Genomic DNA, 23505 nt, shown 5'->3' with positions numbered 1-23505 from the left:
GTAATAACGGGGATAATTGGAGTTTGTGTATTTAATATTTGTCATCACATTGATATCCTCAGTTAGACCTGTTGTTGTGGTCTGTGGTGGTTTCTAGGGGGTCCTGTTGGATCTGACCCAGGTGACCAGGCTGCATGGGTTCGATCCGGTCTGGTTGGTCCTGGTGGTGGGAGGAGTCACCTTCATCCTGGGCTTCGCTGGCTGTGTCGGAGCGCTGAGAGAAAACATCTGTCTGCTCAAGTTTGTACGTTAAAAACATCCTAAAAACATCCTCAAACATCTAAAAACATCCTAAAAACATCCTAAAAACATCCTAAAAACATCTCAAACATCTCAAACATCTGTCTGTTGAACGTTAAACATCTGTCTGCTGAACGTTAAACATCTGTCTGCTGAACGTTAAACATCTGTCTGCTGAACGTTAAACATCTGTCTGCTGAACGTTAAACATCTGTCTGCTGAACGTTAAACATCTGTCTGCTGAACGTTAAACATCTGTCTGCTGAACGTTAAACATCTGTCTGCTGAACGTTAAACATCTGTCTGCTGAACGTTAAACATCTGTCTGCTGAAGTCTGAATGTTAGAAACATCTGTCAGAGCGTTAGAATGTGATGACCTTGCTCTCTGTCTCCATGTTCTCCATGTTCTCCAGTTCTCCGGTGTGATCGGGCTGATCTTCGTCCTGGAGCTGACTGCAGCGGTTCTAGCCGTCGTGTTCCAGAGTCAGCTCAGAGAATGGATCAACGGGTTCTTCCTGGCAAACGTCAAGGCCTACAGAGACGACATCGACCTGCAGAACCTCATCGACTCCCTGCAGAGGATGGTAAAGGAACCTTTAGGAACCTTTAGTTAACCCTTTAATGTCCTGTTCTCTAATAGAACTTCTGCTGTGGACCAAAGGAACCTTTAATTAACCCTTTAATGTCCTGTTCTCTAATAGAACTTCTGCTGTGGAGCAAAGGAACCTTTAATCAACCCTTTAATGTCCTGTTCTCTAATAGAACTTCTGCTGTGGAGCAAAGGAACCTTTAGTTAACCTGTAGTTAACCTTTAGGAACCTTTAGTTAACCTATAGAAACCTCTAGTTAACCCTTTAATGTCCTGTTCTCCAACAGAACCACTGCTGTGGAGCTCAAGAACCTTTAGTTAACCTATAGAAACCTCTAGTTAACCCTTTAATGTCCTGTTCTCCAACAGAACCACTGCTGTGCAGCTCAGAAACCTTTAGTTAACCTATAGAAACCTCTAGTTAACGCTTTAATGTCCTGTTCTCCAACAGAACCACTGCTGTGCAGCTCAGGAACCTTTAGTTAACCTATAGAAACCTCTAGTTAACCCTTTAATGTCCTGTTCTCCAACAGAACCACTGCTGTGCAGCTCAGGAACCTTTAGTTAACCTATAGAAACCTCTAGTTAACGCTTTAATGTCCTGTTCTCCAACAGAACCACTGCTGTGCAGCTCAGGAACCTTTAGTTAACCTATAGAAACCTCTAGTTAACCCTTTAATGTCCTATTCTCCAACAGAACCACTGCTGTGCAGCTCAGGAACCTTTAGTTAACCTATAGAAACCTCTAGTTAACCCTTTAATGTCCTGTTCTCCAACAGAACCACTGCTGTGCAGCTCAGGAACCTTTAGTTAACCTATAGAAACCTCTAGTTAACCCTTTAATGTCCTGTTCTCCAACAGAACCACTGCTGTGCAGCTCAGGAACCTTTAGTTAACCTATAGAAACCTCTAGTTAACCCTTTAATGTCCTGTTCTCCAACAGAACCACTGCTGTGCAGCTCAGGAACCTTTAGTTAACCTATAGAAACCTCTAGTTAACCCTTTAATGTCCTGTTCTCCAACAGAACCACTGCTGTGCAGCTCAGGAACCTTTAGTTAACCTATAGAAACCTCTAGTTAACCCTTTAATGTCCTGTTCTCCAACAGAACCACTGCTGTGCAGCTCAGGAACCTTTAGTTAACCTATAGAAACCTCTAGTTAACCCTTTAATGTCCTGTTCTCTAACAGAACCACTGCTGTGCAGCTCAGGAACCTTTAGTTAACCTATAGAAACCTCTAGTTAACCCTTTAATGTCCTGTTCTCCAACAGAACCACTGCTGTGCAGCTCAGGAACCTTTAGTTAACCTATAGAAACCTCTAGTTAACCCTTTAATGTCCTGTTCTCCAACAGAACCACTGCTGTGCAGCTCAGGAACCTTTAGTTAACCTATAGAAACCTCTAGTTAACCCTTTAATGTCCTGTTCTCCAACAGAACCACTGCTGTGCAGCTCAGGAACCTTTAGTTAACCTATAGAAACCTCTAGTTAACCCTTTAATGTCCTGTTCTCCAACAGAACCACTGCTGTGCAGCTCAGGAACCTTTAGTTAACCTATAGAAACCTCTAGTTAACCCTTTAATGTCCTGTTCTCTAACAGAACCACTGCTGTGCAGCTCAGGAACCTTTAGTTAACCTATAGAAACCTCTAGTTAACCCTTTAATGTCCTGTTCTCCAACAGAACCACTGCTGTGGAGCTCAAGAACCTTTAGTTAACCTATAGAAACCTCTAGTTAACCCTTTAATGTCCTGTTCTCCAACAGAACCACTGCTGTGCAGCTCAGGAACCTTTAGTTAACCTATAGAAACCTCTAGTTAACGCTTTAATGTCCTGTTCTCCAACAGAACCACTGCTGTGCAGCTCAGGAACCTTTAGTTAACCTATAGAAACCTCTAGTTAACCCTTTAATGTCCTGTTCTCCAACAGAACCACTGCTGTGCAGCTCAGGAACCTTTAGTTAACCTATAGAAACCTCTAGTTAACGCTTTAATGTCCTGTTCTCCAACAGAACCACTGCTGTGCAGCTCAGGAACCTTTAGTTAACCTATAGAAACCTCTAGTTAACCCTTTAATGTCCTGTTCTCCAACAGAACCACTGCTGTGCAGCTCAGGAACCTTTAGTTAACCTATAGAAACCTCTAGTTAACCCTTTAATGTCCTGTTCTCCAACAGAACCACTGCTGTGCAGCTCAGGAACCTTTAGTTAACCTATAGAAACCTCTAGTTAACCCTTTAATGTCCTGTTCTCTAACAGAACCACTGCTGTGCAGCTCAGGAACCTTTAGTTAACCTATAGAAACCTCTAGTTAACCCTTTAATGTCCTGTTCTCCAACAGAACCACTGCTGTGCAGCTCAGGAACCTTTAGTTAACCTATAGAAACCTCTAGTTAACGCTTTAATGTCCTGTTCTCCAACAGAACCACTGCTGTGCAGCTCAGGAACCTTTAGTTAACCTATAGAAACCTCTAGTTAACCCTTTAATGTCCTGTTCTCCAACAGAACCACTGCTGTGCAGCTCAGGAACCTTTAGTTAACCTATAGAAACCTCTAGTTAACCCTTTAATGTCCTGTTCTCCAACAGAACCACTGCTGTGCAGCTAAGGAACCTTTAGTTAACCTATAGAAACCTCTAGTTAACCCTTTAATGTCCTGTTCTCCAACAGAACCACTGCTGTGCAGCTCAGGAACCTTTAGTTAACCTATAGAAACCTCTAGTTAACCCTTTAATGTCCTGTTCTCCAACAGAACCACTGCTGTGCAGCTCAGGAACCTTTAGTTAACCTATAGAAACCTCTAGTCAACGCTTTAATGTCCTGTTCTCCAACAGAACCACTGCTGTGGAGCTCAGGGACCCGACGACTGGGATCTAAACGTGTACTTCATCTGTAACGGAACCCATCGCAGCAGAGAGAAATGTGGCGTTCCGTTCTCCTGCTGCATCAGTGATCCTGCTGTGAGTTCTAGTCAGTACCGGTGAAACTGATGGGCTGTCAGCGGGTTCCTTCCTGTTAGAGAACCTTTTGTTTGTGTTTCAGGACTCGGTGGTGAACACTCAGTGCGGCTACGACGTCAGGAAGAGCAACAAGGTGAGGTCACTTCCTGTTCTTAGATGTGACTTCCTGTTGACCAGGTACAGGTGAGATGATGATGAGCTGTTGGGTTCTCCTGACTGGTTCCTTAAAGTTCTCCTGTTCTCCTCCAGAGAGAGTGGAATAATCACATCTACATTAAAGGCTGCATCGCTGCGTTGGAGGACTGGTTACCTGGAAACCTTTACACGGTGGCCATCGTCTTCATCGTCATCTCTCTGCTGCAGGTAATATACAGATACATAGAAATATATAAACATAGAAATATATACATAGAAATATATATACATACAAATATATATATATATATATATATATATATATATATATATATATATATATATATATATATATATATATATATATATATATAAAGGTAGATGTATATGTGTGTTTATACACATAAATATACATATAGTGTCAGTACAGAGGGTTAGGGGGTTCAATAATTATTGTTTTCTACTTAATGAATCAATAGTTTAACACTGAGATCAGAACATGACCTCGTGCTTTTTAAACCAGTTTAAACTGGTTTGTGCTGACTCGGCAGGTCTCAGAGAGTTGTTGTACCTGATGTGTCTGTTTACTTGTTTACCTGTGATCAGATGGTGGGGATCTACCTGGCCAGGACTCTGATCTCTGACATAGAGAAGGTCAAATTCAGTTACTGAAGCCACACCCCCAGGGGGCGGAGCCTTCATTCCCAGGGGGAGGAGTCTTCATTCCCAGGGGGCGGAGCCTTCATTCCCAGGGGGCGGAGCCTTCATTCCCAGGGGGAGGAGCCTTCATTCCCAGGGGGAGGAGTCTTCATTCCCAGGGGGCGGGGCCTTCATTCCCAGGGGGAGGAGTCTTCATTCCCAGGGGGCGGGGCCTTCATTCCCAGGGGGAGGAGTCTTCATTCCCAGGGGGCGGGGCCTTCATTCCCAGGGGGAGGAGTCTTCATTCCCAGGGGGCGGAGCCTTCATTCCCAGGGGGCGGGGGCTTCATCCCCAGGGGGCGGAGTCTTCATTCCCAGGGGGCGGGGGCTTCATTCCCAGGGGGCGGAGTCTTCATCCCCAGGGGGTGGGACTTCATTCCCAGGGGGCGGAGTCTTCATTCCCAGGGGGCGGGGGCTTCATTCCCAGGGGGCGGGACCTCCTCCAGGTCTTGCTGGACCAGGTTTCTTCAGTCAGACGTGCCTTCTTCTCCTTCAGTTGCTGTTTCTGCCTGATCCTGGACTCTGAATCCTGACAGAGTTCTGGACGCTGTCGTGGACTGGGTCTCTGTGAGAATGTCTTTGTGTATTAAACTGTATTTGTCCCGGAGACAGATGTGCCTTCTTCTCTTTGCTGCAGTTTTTGTGGCTGTGAATGATTCCAGTGTGACCTTTGACCTGTTGACTGTTCAGTGCCTTCATCATTTTCAGGTTGAACTCAGGTCTTCTTTTGATTCTTTTCATTCTGTTTCTCAGTTTATTGTGATTGACTGGAGAAACTGACACCACAAAATAACTGTTCACACCAACTTACTCAGGTTCCAGCTCACTCTACTCCACCTCCACAGAACCACGTCTTTATTCCTCCGTCTCCATGTCTGATCAATCATCTGATTAATAATCTGATCGATCATCTGAGTCTGATGACTGCTGGTTCATCAGTCTGAAGCCAAATAAACAGATTTAATGTGATTTAATGTGAATAAACAGATCTAAAGGAAGCTGGAATAACTCCAGCATGATGCTGAACTGATGTTTGTCAGGTCTGAAGAACAAGAACTCTGCTTCTAAAACCAGGTTTGACCTTAAAACCAGGGTTTACCTTAAAACCAGGTTTGACCTTAAAACCAGGGTTTACCTTAAAACCAGGGTTTACCTTAAAACCAGGGTTTACCTTAAAACCAGGTTTGACCTTAAAACCAGGGTTTACCTTAAAACCAGGGTTTACCTTAAAACCAGGGTTTACCTTAAAACCAGGGTTTACCTTAAAACCAGGTTTTACCTTAAAACCAGGGTTTACCTTAAAACCAGGTTTGACCTTAAAACCAGGGTTTACCTTAAAACCAGGGTTTACCTTAAAACCAGGTTTTACCTTAAAACCAGGGTTTACCTTAAAACCAGGGTTTTTTTACCTTAAAACCAGTGGTTTTCTGCCTTAAAACCAGTGGTTTTCTGCCTTAAAACCAGTGGTTTTCTGCCTTAAAACCAGTGGTTTTCTGCCTTAAAACCAGGGGTTTCTGGACCGTTTTCAGCATCTGTTAGTTTCAGTTGGTGTGAACGGTGGTAATCATTGATCATCAGACTGATCAGAAATCCTCTCAGGTCATATGATCACACGTTTGAATATGAAGACTTTATTGACACTGGATTCATGTTAACAAGCTTTGAATGAATAAAGTTTTTCTGTTTTGTATGAAGTTTCAGGATGTTTGAGCCGATCAGAACAAATAATTATTTTCTGCTTTCAGCTGTTTTACTGTGTTTTATTCTGAAGGGATCCTGTTTTTATAAAGTTTGTCTTTTTATATTCAACAAATAAAAAGTTTGTCTCAGTTTGGACTCAAAGCTTTATTTATATATGTATTTAATTTACATAGATGATAATCATTTTATAGATATATTTAAAACTATCAGTCACATTTCTTCTTCTCTGGTTTTAATATTTGTCTTAATGTTTTATGTCCACATGTTCCTGAATCTGAGTCGTGGATTTTAAATCAACATCTCAAAACCCCTAAAAAGAGAGTGCTTTATTTATCAAAGTTCATATTTTTCAACAGTTTTACAGACATAAACAAGACCAAACCCTAATAATATTAGACAAAAATACATTTTTGATATTCTCTTGGATGAGCTTCTTTTATGACAAATAAATCTGGGACAGGGGTGGTGGACCGGGGGCCGTGGTGGTGGACCGTGGTGGTGGACCGGGGTGGTGGACCGGGGGCCATGGTGGTGGACCGTGGTGGTGGACCGGGGGCCATGGTGGTGGACCGGGGTGGTGGACCGGGGGCCATGGTGGTGGACCGTGGTGGTGGACCGGGGGCCATGGTGGTGGACCGGGGTGGTGGACCGGGGTGGTGGACCGGGGGCCATGGTGGTGGACCGTGGTGGTGGACCGGGGGCCGCGGTGGTGGACCGGGGTGGTGGACCGGGGGCCGTGGTGGTGGACCGGGGGCCGTGGTGGTGGACCGTGGTGGTGGACCGTGGTGGTGGACCGGGGACCGTGGTGGTGGACCGTGGTGGTGGACCGGGGTGGTGGACCGGGGGCCGTGGTGGTGGACCGTGGTGGTGGACCGTGGTGGTGGACCGTGGTGGTGGACCGGGGTGGTGGACCGGGGGCCATGGTGGTGGACCGGGGTGGTGGACCGTGGTGGTGGACCGGGGTGGTGGACCGGGGGCCATGGTGGTGGACCGGGGTGGTGGACCGTGGTGGTGGACCGGGGGATTATTTTACTATTTATTTATTTATTCTCCTATTTAGTTCTTATCCTGTCCTGTTGTCTTTTAGTTTTTATCCTGTCCTGATGTCTTTTAGTCTTTTAGTTTTATCCTGTCCTGTTGTCTTTTAGTTTTTATCCTGTCCTGTTGTCTTTTAGTCTTTTAGTTTTATTCTGTCCTGTTGTCTTTAGTCTTTTAGTTTCATTCTGTCCTGTTGTCTTTTAGTTTTTATCCTGTCCTGTTGTCTTTTAGTTTTAATCCTGTCCTGTTGTCTTTTAGTCTTTTAGTTTTATTCTGTCCTGATGTCTTTAGTCTTTTAGTTTTATTCTGTCCTGTTGTCTTTTAGTTTTTATCCTGTCCTGATGTCTTTTTGTCTTTTAGTTTTTATCCTGTCCTGTTGTCTTTTAGTCTTTTAGTTTTATTCTGTCCTGTTGTATTTTAGTCTTTTAGTTTTTATCCTGTCCTGTTGTCTTTTAGTTTTTATCCTGTCCTGTTGTCTTTTAGTCTTTTAGTTTTATCCTGTCCTGTTGTCTTTTAGTCTTTTAGTCTTTATTCTGTCCTGTTGTCTTTTAGTTTTTATCCTGTCCTGATGTCTTTTTGTCTTTTAGTTTTTATCCTGTCCTGTTGTCTTTTAGTCTTTTAGTTTTATTCTGTCCTGTTGTATTTTAGTTTTATCCTGTCCTGTTGTCTTTTAGTCTTTTAGTTTTTATCCTGTCCTGTTGTCTTTTAGTTTTTATCCTGTCCTGTTGTATTTTAGTCTTTTAGTTTTTATCCTGTCCTGTTGTCTTTTAGTTTTTATCCTGTCCTGTTGTCTTTTAGTCTTTTAGTTTTTATCCTGTCCTGTTGTCTTTTAGTTTTTATCCTGTCCTGTTGTATTTTAGTCTTTTAGTTTTTATCCTGTCCTGTTGTCTTTTAGTTTTTATCCTGTCCTGTTGTCTTTTAGTCTTTTAGTTTTATTCTGTCCTGTTGTATTTTAGTTTTATCCTGTCCTGTTGTCTTTTAGTTTTTATCCTGTCCTGTTGTCTTTTAGTTTTAATCCTGTCCTGTTGTCTTTTAGTCTTTATTCTGTCCTGATGTCTTTAGTCTTTTAGTTTTATTCTGTCCTGTTGTCTTTTAGTTTTAATCCTGTCCTGTTGTCTTTTAGTCTTTTAGTCTTTATTCTGTCCTGATGTCTTTAGTCTTTTAGTTTTATTCTGTCCTGTTGTCTTTTAGTTTTTATCCTGTCCTGATGTCTTTTTGTCTTTTAGTTTTTATCCTGTCCTGTTGTCTTTTAGTCTTTTAGTTTTATTCTGTCCTGTTGTATTTTAGTCTTTTAGTTTTTATCCTGTCCTGTTGTCTTTTAGTTTTTATCCTGTCCTGTTGTCTTTTAGTCTTTTAGTTTTTATCCTGTCCTGTTGTATTTTAGTTTTTATCCTGTCCTGATGTCTTTTTGTCTTTTAGTTTTTATCCTGTCCTGTTGTCTTTTAGTCTTTTAGTTTTATTCTGTCCTGTTGTCTTTTAGTTTTTATCCTGTCCTGATGTCTTTTTGTCTTTTAGTTTTTATCCTGTCCTGTTGTCTTTTAGTCTTTTAGTTTTATTCTGTCCTGTTGTATTTTAGTCTTTTAGTTTTTATCCTGTCCTGTTGTCTTTTAGTTTTTATCCTGTCCTGTTGTCTTTTAGTCTTTTAGTTTTTATCCTGTCCTGTTGTCTTTTAGTTTTTATCCTGTCCTGATGTCTTTTTGTCTTTTAGTTTTTATCCTGTCCTGTTGTCTTTTAGTCTTTTAGTTTTATTCTGTCCTGTTGTATTTTAGTCTTTTAGTTTTTATCCTGTCCTGTTGTCTTTTAGTTTTTATCCTGTCCTGATGTCTTTTTGTCTTTTAGTTTTTATCCTGTCCTGTTGTCTTTTAGTCTTTTAGTTTTATTCTGTCCTGTTGTATTTTAGTCTTTTAGTTTTTATCCTGTCCTGTTGTCTTTTAGTTTTTATCCTGTCCTGTTGTCTTTTAGTCTTTTAGTTTTATCCTGTCCTGTTGTCTTTTAGTCTTTATTCTGTCCTGATGTCTTTAGTCTTTTAGTTTTATTCTGTCCTGTTGTCTTTTAGTTTTTATCCTGTCCTGATGTCTTTTTGTCTTTTAGTTTTTATCCTGTCCTGTTGTCTTTTAGTCTTTTAGTTTTATTCTGTCCTGTTGTATTTTAGTTTTATCCTGTCCTGTTGTCTTTTAGTCTTTTAGTTTTTATCCTGTCCTGTTGTCTTTTAGTTTTTATCCTGTCCTGTTGTATTTTAGTCTTTTAGTTTTTATCCTGTCCTGTTGTCTTTTAGTTTTTATCCTGTCCTGTTGTATTTTAGTCTTTTAGTTTTTATCCTGTCCTGTTGTCTTTTAGTTTTTATCCTGTCCTGTTGTCTTTTAGTCTTTTAGTTTTATTCTGTCCTGTTGTATTTTAGTTTTATCCTGTCCTGTTGTCTTTTAGTTTTTATCCTGTCCTGTTGTATTTTAGTCTTTTAGTTTTTATCCTGTCCTGTTGTCTTTTAGTTTTTATCCTGTCCTGTTGTATTTTAGTCTTTTAGTTTTTATCCTGTCCTGTTGTCTTTTAGTTTTTATCCTGTCCTGTTGTCTTTTAGTCTTTTAGTTTTATTCTGTCCTGTTGTCTTTTAGTTTTTATCCTGTCCTGTTGTCTTTTAGTTTTATTCTGTCCTGTTGTATTTTAGTTTTATCCTGTCCTGTTGTCTTTTAGTCTTTTAGTTTTATCCTGTCCTGTTGTCTTTTAGTCTTTTAGTTCTTATTCTGTCCTGTTGTCTTTTAGTTTTTATCCTGTCCTGTTGTCTTTTAGTCTTTTAGTTTTATTCTGTCCTGTTGTATTTTAGTTTTATCCTGTCCTGTTGTCTTTTAGTTTTTATCCTGTCCTGTTGTCTTTTAGTTTTTATCCTGTCCTGTTGTCTTTTAGTTTTTATCCTGTCCTGTTGTCTTTTAGTCTTTTAGTTCTTATTCTGTCCTGTTGTCTTTTAGTTTTTATCCTGTCCTGTTGTCTTTTAGTCTTTTAGTTTTTATCCTGTCCTGTTGTCTTTTAGTTTTTATCCTGTCCTGTTGTCTTTTAGTCTTTTAGTTTTTATCTTGTCCTGCTGTCTTTTAGTCTTTTAGTTTTTATCCTGTCCTGTTGTCTTTTAGTCTTTTAGTTTTTATCCTGTCCTGTTGTCTTTTAGTTTTTATCCTGTCCTGTTGTCTTTTAGTCTTTTAGTTTTTATCCTGTCCTGTTGTCTTTTAGTCTTTTAGTTTTTATCCTGTCCTGTTGTCTTTTAGTCTTTTAGTTTTTATCCTTTCTCATCTGGATCCTCGGTGCCTTGTCATGTCTCTACACTGTCAATCAATATGTGCTGTGTGTGAGTGTGTGTGTGTACATGTTTGTGTTTATGTTTGTACATATAAATGTGTATGTGGGGGAGGGAGGGGTGGGTTTTGTCATTTTTATTGTCTGTTTTTATTCTTATTTTTTTGTAAAGCACTTTGTGTTGCATTTATATGTATGAAAAGCGCTAAATAAATAAAGTTTGATTGATTGACAAAAAGACACAAAAAGACACATTGAAAACTTGTCAGTTTGTTAACTCTGGTGGGGGGGGGGCGCCACCTGAAACCTGCCCCCGGGTCCCGGGTGGGTTAGGACCGGGCCTGGCCGCGGTGGCGGACCGGGGGCCGCCGGGGGGCGCTGCTGCGGCTCCAGACCTGCTGAAACCCGACCCTCCTCCTCCTCCGGGGGAAGCCCGCGCTGCCAGAGCAGGCGGAGTCGGAAACGCGCAGTCGGTCCGTCGATCTGCGGCTCCGGGATCAGCTCTCTGTCGCTCCGGTCCTCCGGGGAAAGCTTCTTCTCCAGCCCGCACAAAGCGGCGGATCTTCGGCCTCGCTGACGGACGGACGGCGGGCGGGCAGCGGGGACAGACCGGCTCGGCTCGGCTCGGCTCGGCTCGCTGCGGCGGAAAAGCCCGGACGGAGGCCCGCAGTGCGCGCTCCGCCTCCCGCAGGCCTCCGGCCCGGACTCCCGCGGTTCTCCCGGAAAATGGACGGTTTCACCGGCAGCCTCGGTGAGTCCCCCGGTCCGCTCGCGACCCCCACACACCTGGTCACATGCACGCGCAGCGGCCGAACGCACAGACCCGCACGCGCCTCCTGCGGCTTTACACGTGTCACTGTTTTATCAAACCTGCAAACACCGCCCCTCCGGCGGCATCCGCCAACACGGAAACAAGCGCTCCTCCTGGAGGAGACTGGAGGGTCCTGTAGAGTCCTGTAGAGTCCTTAAGGGTCCTGCAGAGTCCTGTGGAGTCCTTAAGGGTCCTGTAGAGTCCTTAAGGGTCCTGTAGAGTCCTTAAGGGTCCTGTAGAGTCCTAAAGGGTCCTGGAGAGTCCTAAAAGGTCCTGGAGAGTCCTTAAGGGTCCTAATGAGTCCTGTAGAGTCCTTAAGGGTCCTGGAGAGTCCTAAAGGGTCCCGTAGAGTCATTAAGGGTCCCGTAGAGTCATTAAGGGTCCCGTAGAGTCATTAAGGGTCCCGCAGAGTCCTTAAGGGTCCTGCAGAGTCCTGTAGAGTCTTTAAGGGTCCTGGAGAGTCCTAAAAGGTCCTGGAGAGTCCTTAAGGGTCCTAATGAGTCCTGTAGAGTCCTTAATGGTCCTGGAGAGTCCTAAAGGGTCCCGTAGAGTCATTAAGGGTCCCGTAGAGTCATTAAGGGTCCCGCAGAGTCCTTAAGGGTCCTTTAGGGTCCTGTAGAGTTGTAAAGGGTCCTGTAGAGTCCTGAATGGTCCTGTAGAGTCCTAAAGGGTCCTGAATGGTCCTGTAGAGTCCTGAATGGTCCTGTAGAGTCCTAAAGGGTCCTGTAGAGTCCTGAATGGTCCTGTAGAGTCCTAAAGGGTCCTGTAGAGTCCTGGATGGTCCTGTAGAGTTCATAAGGGTCCTGTAGAGTCCTAAAGGGTCCTGAATGGTCCTGTAGAGTCCTGCAGTGTGTGTGTGTGTGCAATAAAACTATAAAGTTTGTTGAAGTTAACGGTTACTCTGGTAACCTAAACTTTTTTTAATGAGTTAATAATTTTTTTAGAGGTGATTATTGAACCTTTTACTCGACTACAGTCTCTTTTCAGCTCCAGATTCAAGGTTTAAACTTAAAAAAACTGATTGTTATTAGAATGAATGACTTTAATAAATGATTCTGATAACATATATATTATAAGTAATAATAACAATAATATCTTGACTTTATATCTATATATCTATAGATGACAGCATGTCGTCTGATAATATATAATATTAATAATAACAACAACAATAATAATAATAATAATAAATGTTCTACCTCTAGATGACAGCATGTCGTCTGATAATATATAATAATAATAATAACAACAATAATAATAATAAATGTTCTACCTCTAGATGACATCATGTCGTCTGATAATATATAATAATAATAATAACAACAATAATAATAATAAATGTTCTACCTCTAGGTGACAGCATGTCGTCTGATAATATATAATAATAATAATAATAATAACAACAATAATAATAATAATAATAAATGTTCTACCTCTAGATGACAGCATGTTGTCTGATAATAATAATAATAATAATAAATGTTCTACCTCTAGATGACAGCATGTCGTCTGATAATAATAATAATCATAATAATAATAATAAATGTTCTACCTCTAGATGACAGCATGTTGTCTGATAATAATAATAATAATAATAATAATAATAAATGTTCTACCTCTAGATGACAGCATGTTGTCTGATAATAATAATAATAATAATATAAATAATAATAATAATAATAATAATAAATGTTCTACCTCTAGATGACAGCATGTCGTCTGATAATAATAATAATAATAATAATAATAATAATAATAAATGTTCTACCTCTAGATGACAGCATGTTGTCTGATAATAATAATAATAATAATATAAATAATAATAATAATAATAATAATAAATGTTCTACCTCTAGATGACAGCATGTCGTCTGATAATAATAATAATAATAATAATAATAATAATAAATGTTCTACCTCTAGATGACAGCATGTTGTCTGATAATAATAATAATAATAATAATAATAATAAATGTTCTACCTCTAGATGACAGCATGTTGTCTGATAATAATAATAATAATAATATAAATAATAATAATAATAATAATAATAATAAATGTTCTACCTCTAGATGACAGCATGTCGTCTGATAATAATAATAATAATAATAATAATAATAATAAATGTTCTACCTCTAGATGACAGCATGTCGTCTGATGATAATAATAATAATAATAATAATAATAAATGTTCTACCTCTAGATGACAGCATGTTGTCTGATAATAATAATAATAATAATAATAATATAAATAATAATAATAATAATAATAAATGTTCTACCTCTAGATGACAGCATGTTGTCTGATAATAATAATAATAATAATAATAAATGTTCTACCTCTAGATGACAGCATGTCGTCTGATAATAATAATAATAATAATAATAATAATAATAAATGTTCTACCTCTAGATGACAGCATGTCGTTTGATAATAATAATAATAATAAATGTTCTACCTCTAGATGACAGCATGTCGTCTGATAATAATAATAATAATAATAATAATAATAATAATAAATGTTCTACCTCTAGATGACAGCATGTTGTCTGATAATAATAATAATAATAATAATATAAATAATAATAATAATAATAATAAATGTTCTACCTCTAGATGACAGCATGTTGTCTGATAATAATAATAATAATAATAATAAATGTTCTACCTCTAGATGACAGCATGTCGTCTGATAATAATAATAATAATAATAATAATAATAATAATAATAAATGTTCTACCTCTAGATGACAGCATGTCGGCAGCGAGCGTCTCAGATGTCAACGACCGCCTCTCGTCTCTGGAGCTCCGGGTTCAGCAGCAGGAGGACGAGCTGACGGTGATGAAGGCGGCGCTCGCCGACGTTCTGCGCCGCCTCGCCGCCTCCGAGGTGTCAGCGGCCGCGGCGTCCTCCAAGAAACAACACGGAGGGAAAGGTGGAACCTCACATATTCACCTTTTAACGTTTGAAATATTAGTTTGTTTTTTCTGCTGTAGCAAGAAGATGAGACGTCCAGCAGCTGAAAAGAGGTTCTGATCGTTTGTCATGTTCAGTAGTAGAACCCGTAGAAACAGTAGAACCTGTAGAAACAGTAGAACCTGTAGAAACAGTAGAGCCTGTAGAAACAGTAGAGCCTGTAGAAACAGTAGAACCTGTAGAAACAGTAGAAACAGTAGAAACAGTAGAACCTGTAGAAGTAGTAGAACCTGTAGAACCTGTAGAAACAGAACCTGTAGAAACAGTAGAACCTGTAGAAGTAGTAGAACCTGTAGAAGTAGTAGAACCTGTAGAACCTGTAGAAACAGTAGAACCTGTAGAAGTAGTAGAACCTGTAGAAACAGTAGAACCTGTAGAAGTAGTAGAACCTGTAGAACCTGTAGAAACAGTAAAACCTGTAGAAGTAGTAGAACCTGTAGAAACAGAACCTGTAGAAACAGTAGAACCCGTAGAAACAGAACCTGTAGAAACAGTAGAACCTGTAGAACCTGTAGAACCAGTAGAAGTAGTAGAACCTGTAGAAACAGTAGAAGTAGTAGAACCCGTAGAAACAGTAGAACCTGTAGAAACAGTGGAACCTGTAGAACCTGTAGAAACAGAACCTGTAGAAACAGTAGAAGTAGTAGAACCTGTAGAAGTAGTAGAACCTGTAGAAACAGTAGAACCTGTAGAAGTAGTAGAACCTGTAGAAACAGTGGAACCTGTAGAAGTAGTAGAACCTGTAGAAGTAGTAGAACCTGTAGAAGTAGTAGAACATGTAGAAACAGAACCTGTAGAAACAGTAGAACATGTAGAAACAGTAGAACCTGTAGAAGTAGTAGGACCTGTAGAACCTGTAGAAACAGTAGAACCTGTAGAAACAGTAGAACCTGTAGAAGTAGTAGAACCTGTAGAACCAGAAGAACCTTTAGAAACAGTAGAAGTAGCAGAACCTGTAGAAACAGTAGAAGTAGTAGACCCTGTAGAACTTGTAGAACCTGTAGAAGTAGTAGAACCTGTAGAACTTGTAGAAGCAGAACCTGTAGAAACAGTAGAACCTGTAGAACCTGTAGAAACAGAACCTGTAGAAACAGTAGAACCTGTAGAAACAGTAGAACCTGTAGAAGTAGTAGAACCTGTAGAACCCGTAGAAACAGTAGAACCTGTAGAAGTAGTAGAACCTGTAGAAACAGTAGAACCTGTAGAAGTAGTAGAACCTGTAGAAACAGAACCTGTAGAAACAGTGGAACCTGTTGAAACAGTAGAATCCGTAGAAACAGAACCTGTAGAAACAGTAGAAGTAGTAGAACCTGTAGAAACAGTAGAAGTAGTAGAACCTGTAGAACCTGTAAAAACAGTAGAACCTGTAGAAACAGTAGAAGTAGTAGAACCCGTAGAAACAGTAGAACCCGTAGAAACAGTAGAACCTGTAGAAACAGTGGAACCTTTAGAACCTGTAGAAACAGAACCTGTAGAAACAGTAGAAGTAGTAGAACCTGTAGAAGTAGTAGAACCTGCAGAAACAGTAGAACCTGTAGAAACAGTAGAACCTGTAGAAGTAGCAGAACCTGTAGAAACAGTAGAGCCTGTAGAAACAGTAGAAGTAGTAGAACCTGTAGAACCAGTAGAACCTGTAGAAGTAGTAGAACCTGTAGAAACAGTGGAACCTGTAGAACTTGTAGAACCTGTAGAAGTAGTAGAACCTGTAGAAGTAGTAGAACCTGTAGAAACAGAACCTGTAGAAACAGTAGAACCTGTAGAACAGTAGAACCTGTAGAAGTAGTAGGACCTGTAAAACCCGTAGAACCTGTAGAAACAGAACCTGTAGAAACAGTAGAACCTGTAGAAGTAGTAGAACCTGTAGAACCAGAAGAACCTTTAGAAACAGTAGAAGTAGTAGAACCTGTAGAAACAGTAGAACCTGTAGAAGTAGTAGAACCTGTAGAACCAGAAGAACCTTTAGAAACAGTAGAAGTAGTAGAACCTGTAGAAACAGTAGAAGTAGTAGACCCTGTAGAACTTGTAGAACCTGTAGAAGTAGTAGAACCTGTAGAAGTAGTAGAACCTGTAGAACTTGTAGAAGCAGAACCTGTAGAAATAGTAGAACCTGTAGAACCTGTAGAAGTAGTAGAACCCGTAGAAGCTGTAGAAACAGTAGAACCTGTAGAACCTGTAGAAGTAGTAGAACCTGTAGAACCTGTAGAAACAATAGAACATGTAGAAACAGTAGAAGTAGTAGAACCTGTAGAACCAGTAGAAGTAGTAGTAGTAGAACCTGTAGAACCAGTAGTAGTAGAACCAGTAGAAGTAGTAGAACCTGTAGAACCAGTAGTAGTAGAACCTGTAGAACCAGTAGAACCAGTAGTAGTAGTAGAACCTGTAGAACCCGTAGAAGTAGTAGAACCTATAGAACTTCACAGTTTGTCAATCAGGTTCTTCTGGTCCTGGTGTAGTCAGGGAGCAGGATCCAGTCAGGTTCTTCAGGTTCTGGTCCTGGTTCTGTTGTAACAGTGTTCTGCCCCCTGCAGGTGGTTCTGCACTGCGTGAAGCGTACTCGATGTCCTGCATCGCTAACGGAGGAACATCGGGACGAAAGAGAGACTCGACGTCCGTCACCAGGAAGGAGACGCTGTCGTCAGCCGCCAAGAGGTACCACACACACACACAGACACACACACACACACAGACACACACACACAGACACACACACACAGACACACACACACACACACAGACACACACACACAGACACACACACACAGACACACACAGACACACACACAGACACACACACACACAGACACACACACACACACACACACACACACAGACACACACACACACACACACACACAGACACACAGACACACACACACACACACACAGACACACACACACAGACACACACACAGACACACAGACACAGACACACACACACACACACACACACACACACAGACACACACACACACACACACACGCACACACACAGACACACACAGACACACACAGACACACACACCCCAGACACACACACACACGGACACACACAGACACACACAGACACACAGACACACACACACACACACACACACACACCCCACACACACACACACACCCACCCCACACACCCCACACACACAGACACACACACACACACACACAGACACACCCCACACACAGACACACACACACCCCACACACACACACACACACACACACACACTTGTGTTTCTGATGGATAATCAATAACTCTTTGTTCTTTTAAAATTACCACAGCAGCAGCTGGTTCTCCTCCACTCAGGTTGTTAAGTTGAACCCAGTAGAACTAGTAGAAGTAGTAGAACTAGTAGAAGCAGTAGAATCAGTAGGACTAGTAGAACCAGTAGAACCAGTAGAACTAGTAGAAGTAGTAGAAGCAGTAGATCTAGTAGAAGCAGTAGAACCAGTAGAACTAGTAGAAGTAGTAGAAGTAGTAGTAGAACTAGTAGAAGTAGTAGAAGTAGTAGTAGAACCAGTAGAACAAGTAGAAGTAGTAGTAGAACCAGTAGAACTAGTAGAACCAGCAGAACCAGTAGAAGTAGTAGAACTAGTAGAACCAGTAGAACCAGTAGAACTAGTAGAAGTAGTAGAAGTAGTAGTAGAACTAGTAGAAGTAGTAGAAGTAGTAGTAGAACCAGTAGAACAAGTAGAAGTAGTAGTAGAACCAGTAGAACAAGTAGAAGTAGTAGTAGAACCAGTAGAACCAGCAGAACCAGTAGAAGTAGTAGAACCAGTAGAACTAATAGAACCTGTAGAAGTAGTAGAACTAGTAGAACCAGTAGAACTAGTAGACGTAGTAGAAGCAGTAGAACTAGTAGAAGTAGTAGAAGCAGCAGAACCAGTAGAAGTAGTAGATCTAGTACAAGTAGTAGAACCAGTAGAACTCATAGACGTAGTAGAAGCAGTAGAACTAGTAGAACCAGTAGAAGTAGTAGAAGTAGTAGAACCAGTTGAACCAGTAGAAGTAGTAGAACCAGTAGAAGTAGTAGAACCAGTTGAACCAGTAGAAGTAGTAGAACCAGTAGAACTAGTAGAAGTAGTAGAACCAGTTGAACCAGTAGAACCAGTAGAAGTAGTAGAACCAGTAGAACTCGTAATTTCCGGACTCTGATGGTCCTGGTTTTGTCTACAGTGGGTCAGACAGGAAGAAGGAGGTCAGCAGGTCTCAGATGGAGGAGATCCAGGAACGTGAGGAACCTCCTCGCCAGAAGGACCCGCCCTCCTCCTCCTCCCCCCACCCCCCCCCTCCCCCCCCAGACCCCCCCCCAGCAGAGACCGGTCCAATCCGCTGACGGCAGTAGAGGCCACGCCCCCCAGAAAAGGTTCCACTCTGAAATCTGACCTCACTCTGCTGATGCTGCTCTGACATCACTAACCCCGCCCCTAAAACACTTCCTGCTCCGCCCACACCTCCTGGAGGTCTTGTGGTCTCCTGGAGACCTCCTGGACTCTCCTGGAGGTCCCAGAGACTCCTGAGACCTCCTGGAGGTCTTGTGGTCTCCTGGAGACCTCCTGGACTCTCCTGGAGGTCCCAGAGACTCCTGAGACCTCCTGGAGGTCTTGTGGTCTCCTGGAGACCTCCTGGACTCTCCTGGAGGTCCCAGAGACTCCTGAGACCTCCTGGAGGTCTTGTGTTCTCCTGGAGACCTCCTGGTTTCTCCTCTCCTCCCCTGGTTCAAAGTTCAGGCTGTGTATTTTAACAGAACTAACATTTTCTCCTGCAGCTGACCTCCTCCTGCTCTAACTCCTCCTCCTTGAGCCTCCTGGAGGACCCGGGGCCTCCTGGAGGAGCCTCCTGGTCCTCCTTGAGCCTCCTGGAGGACCCGGAGCCTCCTGGAGGAGCCTCCTGGTCCTCCTGACTCCTCTAAGCTTTTTGCTCGGGCTGCTTTTGTCAAACTACTAACCTGTTCTCCTTCCAGCTCCTCCTGAGGGCCTCCTCTTTTTTTCTTCCCCCTCTCCTCTCCTCCCCTTCTCCTCCTGCTCCTCCTGCTCCAGCTGAGACACTGACTCTGTGTGTGTGTGTGTGTGTGTGTGTGTGTGTGTGTGTGTGTGTGTGTGTGTGTGTGTGTTTCTGTCTGTGTGGCGGTAGGGGGACCAGTGCTAAGCGCTCCTCCGGGGTCATGGAGCGCTCTCAGAGCTCTAACTTTGACTCTTCAGAGGAAAACAGGAACAAACTGGTGAAAGCTGCGTCCACGTCCAAGCTGCTCGCCAAGGTGGTAAAGAACGCCGACAGGTAAATTTATAATAAAATAAATATAAAATATTCTGTTCAAAGAATAAAAGTTAATCTGCTGATTTGATCAACAACAAAATAAACAAACAGAAACAAACAAATATTAAAACTTCTGTTGTCTTTCAGACACAGGGAGCCGGTGGTCAGTCAAGGTGAATAATATCTCATATCTCCTCTTCATCATCATTTTCATCATCTTCATCATCATCATCATCATCGTCATCATGTCTAACAGCCAATAGGAAGCCTCCAACACAATTCAAATATTTAATCAGCTTCATGCAATTTTTAATGTTTTTGACTCTGAGACGTCATGTTGCTCTTATTGTTGATGTTATTGTTTGTTGCATTTTGTTTGTGTTGTCTGTAATTTGTGTTTATGTTGTTGATGTTTATGTTGTTTTGAGTGGTTGTCTTTGTTTCCAGGTTTTCTGAGTGGTTGTTTGTGTTATTGCTTATGTTGTTGATGTTGTTTTTTGAATGGTTATGTTGTTGGCGTAGTTGTTTGAGTTGTTGTTTTGAGTTGTTGTTTATGTTTGTGTGGTTTTCTGAGTGGTTGTTTGTGTTCTTTTGGAGTGGTTGTTTATGTTGTTGGCGTAGTTTGTCTTCTTCCTGAGTGGTTGGTTATGTTGTTGGTGTTTTTTCAGTGGTTGTTTATGTTCTTTTTGAGTGGTTGTGTATGTTGATGTTGTTGTTTGTGTTTTGAGTGGTTGTTTATGTTTTGGTGTTGTTGTTTAGTGACTGTGTCTTTGTCTCAATCAGCCAAAATGTCGACGCGAGAGAAAAACAGCAACGCCGGTAAGTCCTGCTGAGCTAACAGGCTAACAACAGGCTAACATGCTAACAGCTTCCTGCTTCTGGACCAATCACCTCTCTCTCTCTCTCTCTCTCTTCAGCCTCGCTCACCCACCTGCTCTCTCTGTCCTTCAGACCAATCAGGTGACTCACACCTGTCTGTGGCCCCACCCCCTGCTCTTGTTTATCTCCATATATGGTCGAACAGGTGGAACAAACACATTTATGATCAGTTTTAAGCTCCGCCCACTGCCAAAATGTAAAGCATGTGATTGGACGCTGCTGATTGACATTTAACAGGAGCCAATCAGTGGAGAGAAACAAGTCTCAGCAGGTGTTCTGTGATCTCCTTCACCTGTCTCTCACCTCTCCTTACCTGTCCTTCACCTGTCCCTCACCTGTCCTTCACCCGTCCTTCACCTGTCTCTCACCTCTCCTTCACCTGTCCCTCACCTGTCCACCTGTCCCTCACCTGTCCTTCACCCGTCCTTCACCTGTCTCTCACCTCTCCTTCACCTGTCCCTCACCTGTCCACCTGTCCCTCACCTCTCCTTCACCTGTCCCTCACCTGTCCCTCACCTGTCCTTCACCTGTCTCTCACCTCTCCTTACCTGTCCTTCACCTGTCCCTCACCTGTCCTTCACCCGTCCTTCACCTGTCTCTCACCTCTCCTTCACCTGTCCCTCACCTGTCCACCTGTCCCTCACCTCTCCTTCACCTGTCCCTCACCTGTCCCTCACCTGTCCCTCACCTGTCCTTCACCTGTCTCTCACCTCTCCTTACCTGTCCTTCACCTGTCTCTCACCTCTCCTTCACCTGTCTCTCACCTCTCCCTCACCTGTCTCTCACCTCTCCTTCACCTGTCTCTCACCTCTCCCTCACCTGTCCCTCACCTGTCTCTCACCTGTCTCTCACCTCTCCCTCACCTGTCCCTCACCTGTCCCTCACCTGTCTCTCACCTGTGTGTCTGACTGATCTTTGATGTTTTGTCTAAATAAATGAGGCCTCAGTTGGTTTCAGATGACCAGAAGCCCTCTCAGGTCCCGGGTACTGACGGCCCTCTCAGGTCCCGGGTACTGACGGCCCTCTCAGGTCCCGGGTACTGACGGCCCTCTCAGGTCCCGGGTACTGACGGCCCTCTCAGGTCCCGGGTACTGACGGCCCTCTCAGGTCCCGGGTACTGACGGCCCTCTCAGGTCCCGGGTACTGACGGCCCTCTCAGGTCCCGGGTACAGAACCCTGACGGCCCTCCCAGGGTGGTCATGGTTTTTAGTTAGGTAATGGTAGAAAACGGTGGCAAAACAGGAAATTGTTTTGCCACGTGCACGGGCACTAGCTACACCTTATATATCTTAAAATCTCCCTGTGTGATTAGCCCATATTGCTTGGTTTAAAAATTAATAAATAAATAAAAACGTTTGTAAAAAAACAATAAAATGATCAGATGAACAAAACAGCAAGTTTGGAGGAACAGCAAGTCCCCAATTAACAGTTTACCAAGAACACAGAGAATGGGTAGATATCCATATATTTTTGTTTTTATTTTGCTACTATTTTATTAAAATCCACTTTTGCGTATACTTTTCCTGGGAAAAAGTGCTAGGTGCTGCTAAACGTGTGGGAGATCTCTTAAAAAGGTAAAAGTTAAAGAGTAAAAATAAAATATAATTTATATTGTATAAGAACATTACCCTATATATGCATTAAAATACACAAGTCACTCAAAGTAGAAGAAATAGGGAAAAACATGCTGATGACATAAGTCATTTAAAGTAAAGATTTTATATGTATATATTTATGTTTGTATTTATATACATATAACATGCCCATAGGGTCAGGGGCTCGGGCTCGGTGCAGTCAGGCTTCAGTCCAGCTTCAAATTTAATCAAACCTGAACAGTAGTTTTCTAATCAGCAGTATTTATCTCTTGTTTTAATAATGTATTAATATCTCCATCTGCGTTTCAGAGGGGAACCACATTAAGATGTTCATGCGCGGTCGACCGATCACCATGTTCATCCCTTCAGATGTGGAGAACTACGACGACGTCCGGACAGAACTTCCTTCAGAGAAACTCAAGCTGGAGTGGGTGTATCCTTCATGGCAATAGAAGTAAACATAATCATAAAACTGACCCATCAGGTTGTATAATAATGTAGTGTAGTTGTAATAACACTGTAATAACATAGTGTAGTTGTAATAATATGGTAAAAACTGTAGCTGTAAAAACATAGTAATAACAGTGTAGTTGTAATAACAGTAATAACAGTGTAGCTGTAATAATAGTGGAGTTGTGATAACATGGCAATAGTGGAGTTGTAAAAACATAGTAACAGTGTAGTTGTAACAATAGAGTTGTAATAACACTGTAGCTGTAATAACACTGTAATAACAGTACTTGTAATAACATTGTAACAGTGGAGTTGTAGTAACAGTGCAGTTGTAATAACAATGGAGTTGTAGTAACAATAGAGTTGTAATAACAATGGAGTTGTAGTAACAATAGAGTTGTAATAACAGTGTAGTTTTAATAACATATTAACAGTGCGGCTGTAATAACACTGTAATAATAGTAGAGTTGTAATAGCATGGTAATAACAGTGGAGTTGTAAAAACATGGTAATAATAGTGTAGCTGTAATAACACTAACAGTGTAATAACAGCAATTGTAATAACATAGTAATAACATAGTGTAGCTGTAATAACATAGTGTAGCTGTAATAATAGTACTAACAGTATAGTTGTAATAACAGTGGAGTTGTAATGACAGTAATAACATAGTAATTACAGTCTAGCAGTAATAACAGGTGTTCCAGGTGCTTCCTTGACGTCCTGTAGCTATGGTTACCGCGGCAGAGACTGCCGAGCAAACGTTTACCTCCTCCCGACCGGAGAGATCGTTTACTTCGTGGCGTCCGTCGTCGTCCTGTTTAACTACGAGGAGCGGACTCAGAGACATTTCCTGGGACACACCGACTGCGTCAAATGGTGAGAAAACATTCGCTCATAA

At 41.8% G+C, this 23505-nt stretch overlaps 3 protein-coding genes across 3 annotated transcripts in view; 2 read left to right on the top strand and 1 right to left on the bottom strand.

Annotated features, from left to right (window-relative positions):
* The window catches only part of tspan14 (tetraspanin 14), a 10085-nt gene extending 5376 nt beyond the window's left edge, over window positions 1-4709 (top strand). Inside the window, exons 4-9 of the mRNA XM_059359856.1 lie at window positions 98-244; window positions 655-825; window positions 3660-3785; window positions 3868-3918; window positions 4035-4148; window positions 4527-4709. Of these exons, the coding sequence (XP_059215839.1) occupies window positions 98-244; window positions 655-825; window positions 3660-3785; window positions 3868-3918; window positions 4035-4148; window positions 4527-4592 (675 nt within the window). The 3' untranslated portion in view covers window positions 4593-4709. The remainder of the gene's footprint in view (window positions 1-97; window positions 245-654; window positions 826-3659; window positions 3786-3867; window positions 3919-4034; window positions 4149-4526) is intronic.
* A 6377-nt stretch (window positions 4710-11086) lies between these two features.
* LOC131993794 (echinoderm microtubule-associated protein-like 4) overlaps window positions 11087-23505 on the top strand; it is a 29625-nt gene continuing 17206 nt past the window's right edge. Inside the window, 10 exon segments of the mRNA XM_059359832.1 lie at window positions 11087-11387; window positions 14196-14384; window positions 16954-17074; window positions 18600-18699; window positions 18701-18789; window positions 19557-19700; window positions 19827-19852; window positions 20463-20498; window positions 22463-22586; window positions 23334-23483. Of these exon segments, the coding sequence (XP_059215815.1) occupies window positions 11363-11387; window positions 14196-14384; window positions 16954-17074; window positions 18600-18699; window positions 18701-18789; window positions 19557-19700; window positions 19827-19852; window positions 20463-20498; window positions 22463-22586; window positions 23334-23483 (1004 nt within the window). The 5' untranslated portion in view covers window positions 11087-11362.
* Window positions 14423-16641, bottom strand: LOC131993862 (mucin-21-like; the record flags this gene model as incomplete). The annotated part of the gene is made up of 6 exons (XM_059359921.1): window positions 14423-14601; window positions 14716-14796; window positions 14935-15183; window positions 15334-15492; window positions 15835-16146; window positions 16302-16641. Coding segments are annotated over 6 exons (1320 nt in total), but the record flags the coding sequence as incomplete, so codon positions are not given.

Source organism: Centropristis striata, chromosome 20, assembly GCF_030273125.1.
Source record: "Centropristis striata isolate RG_2023a ecotype Rhode Island chromosome 20, C.striata_1.0, whole genome shotgun sequence".
Lineage (NCBI taxonomy): Eukaryota > Metazoa > Chordata > Actinopteri > Perciformes > Serranidae > Centropristis > Centropristis striata.
This window is presented reverse-complemented; position numbering and strand designations above follow the sequence as displayed.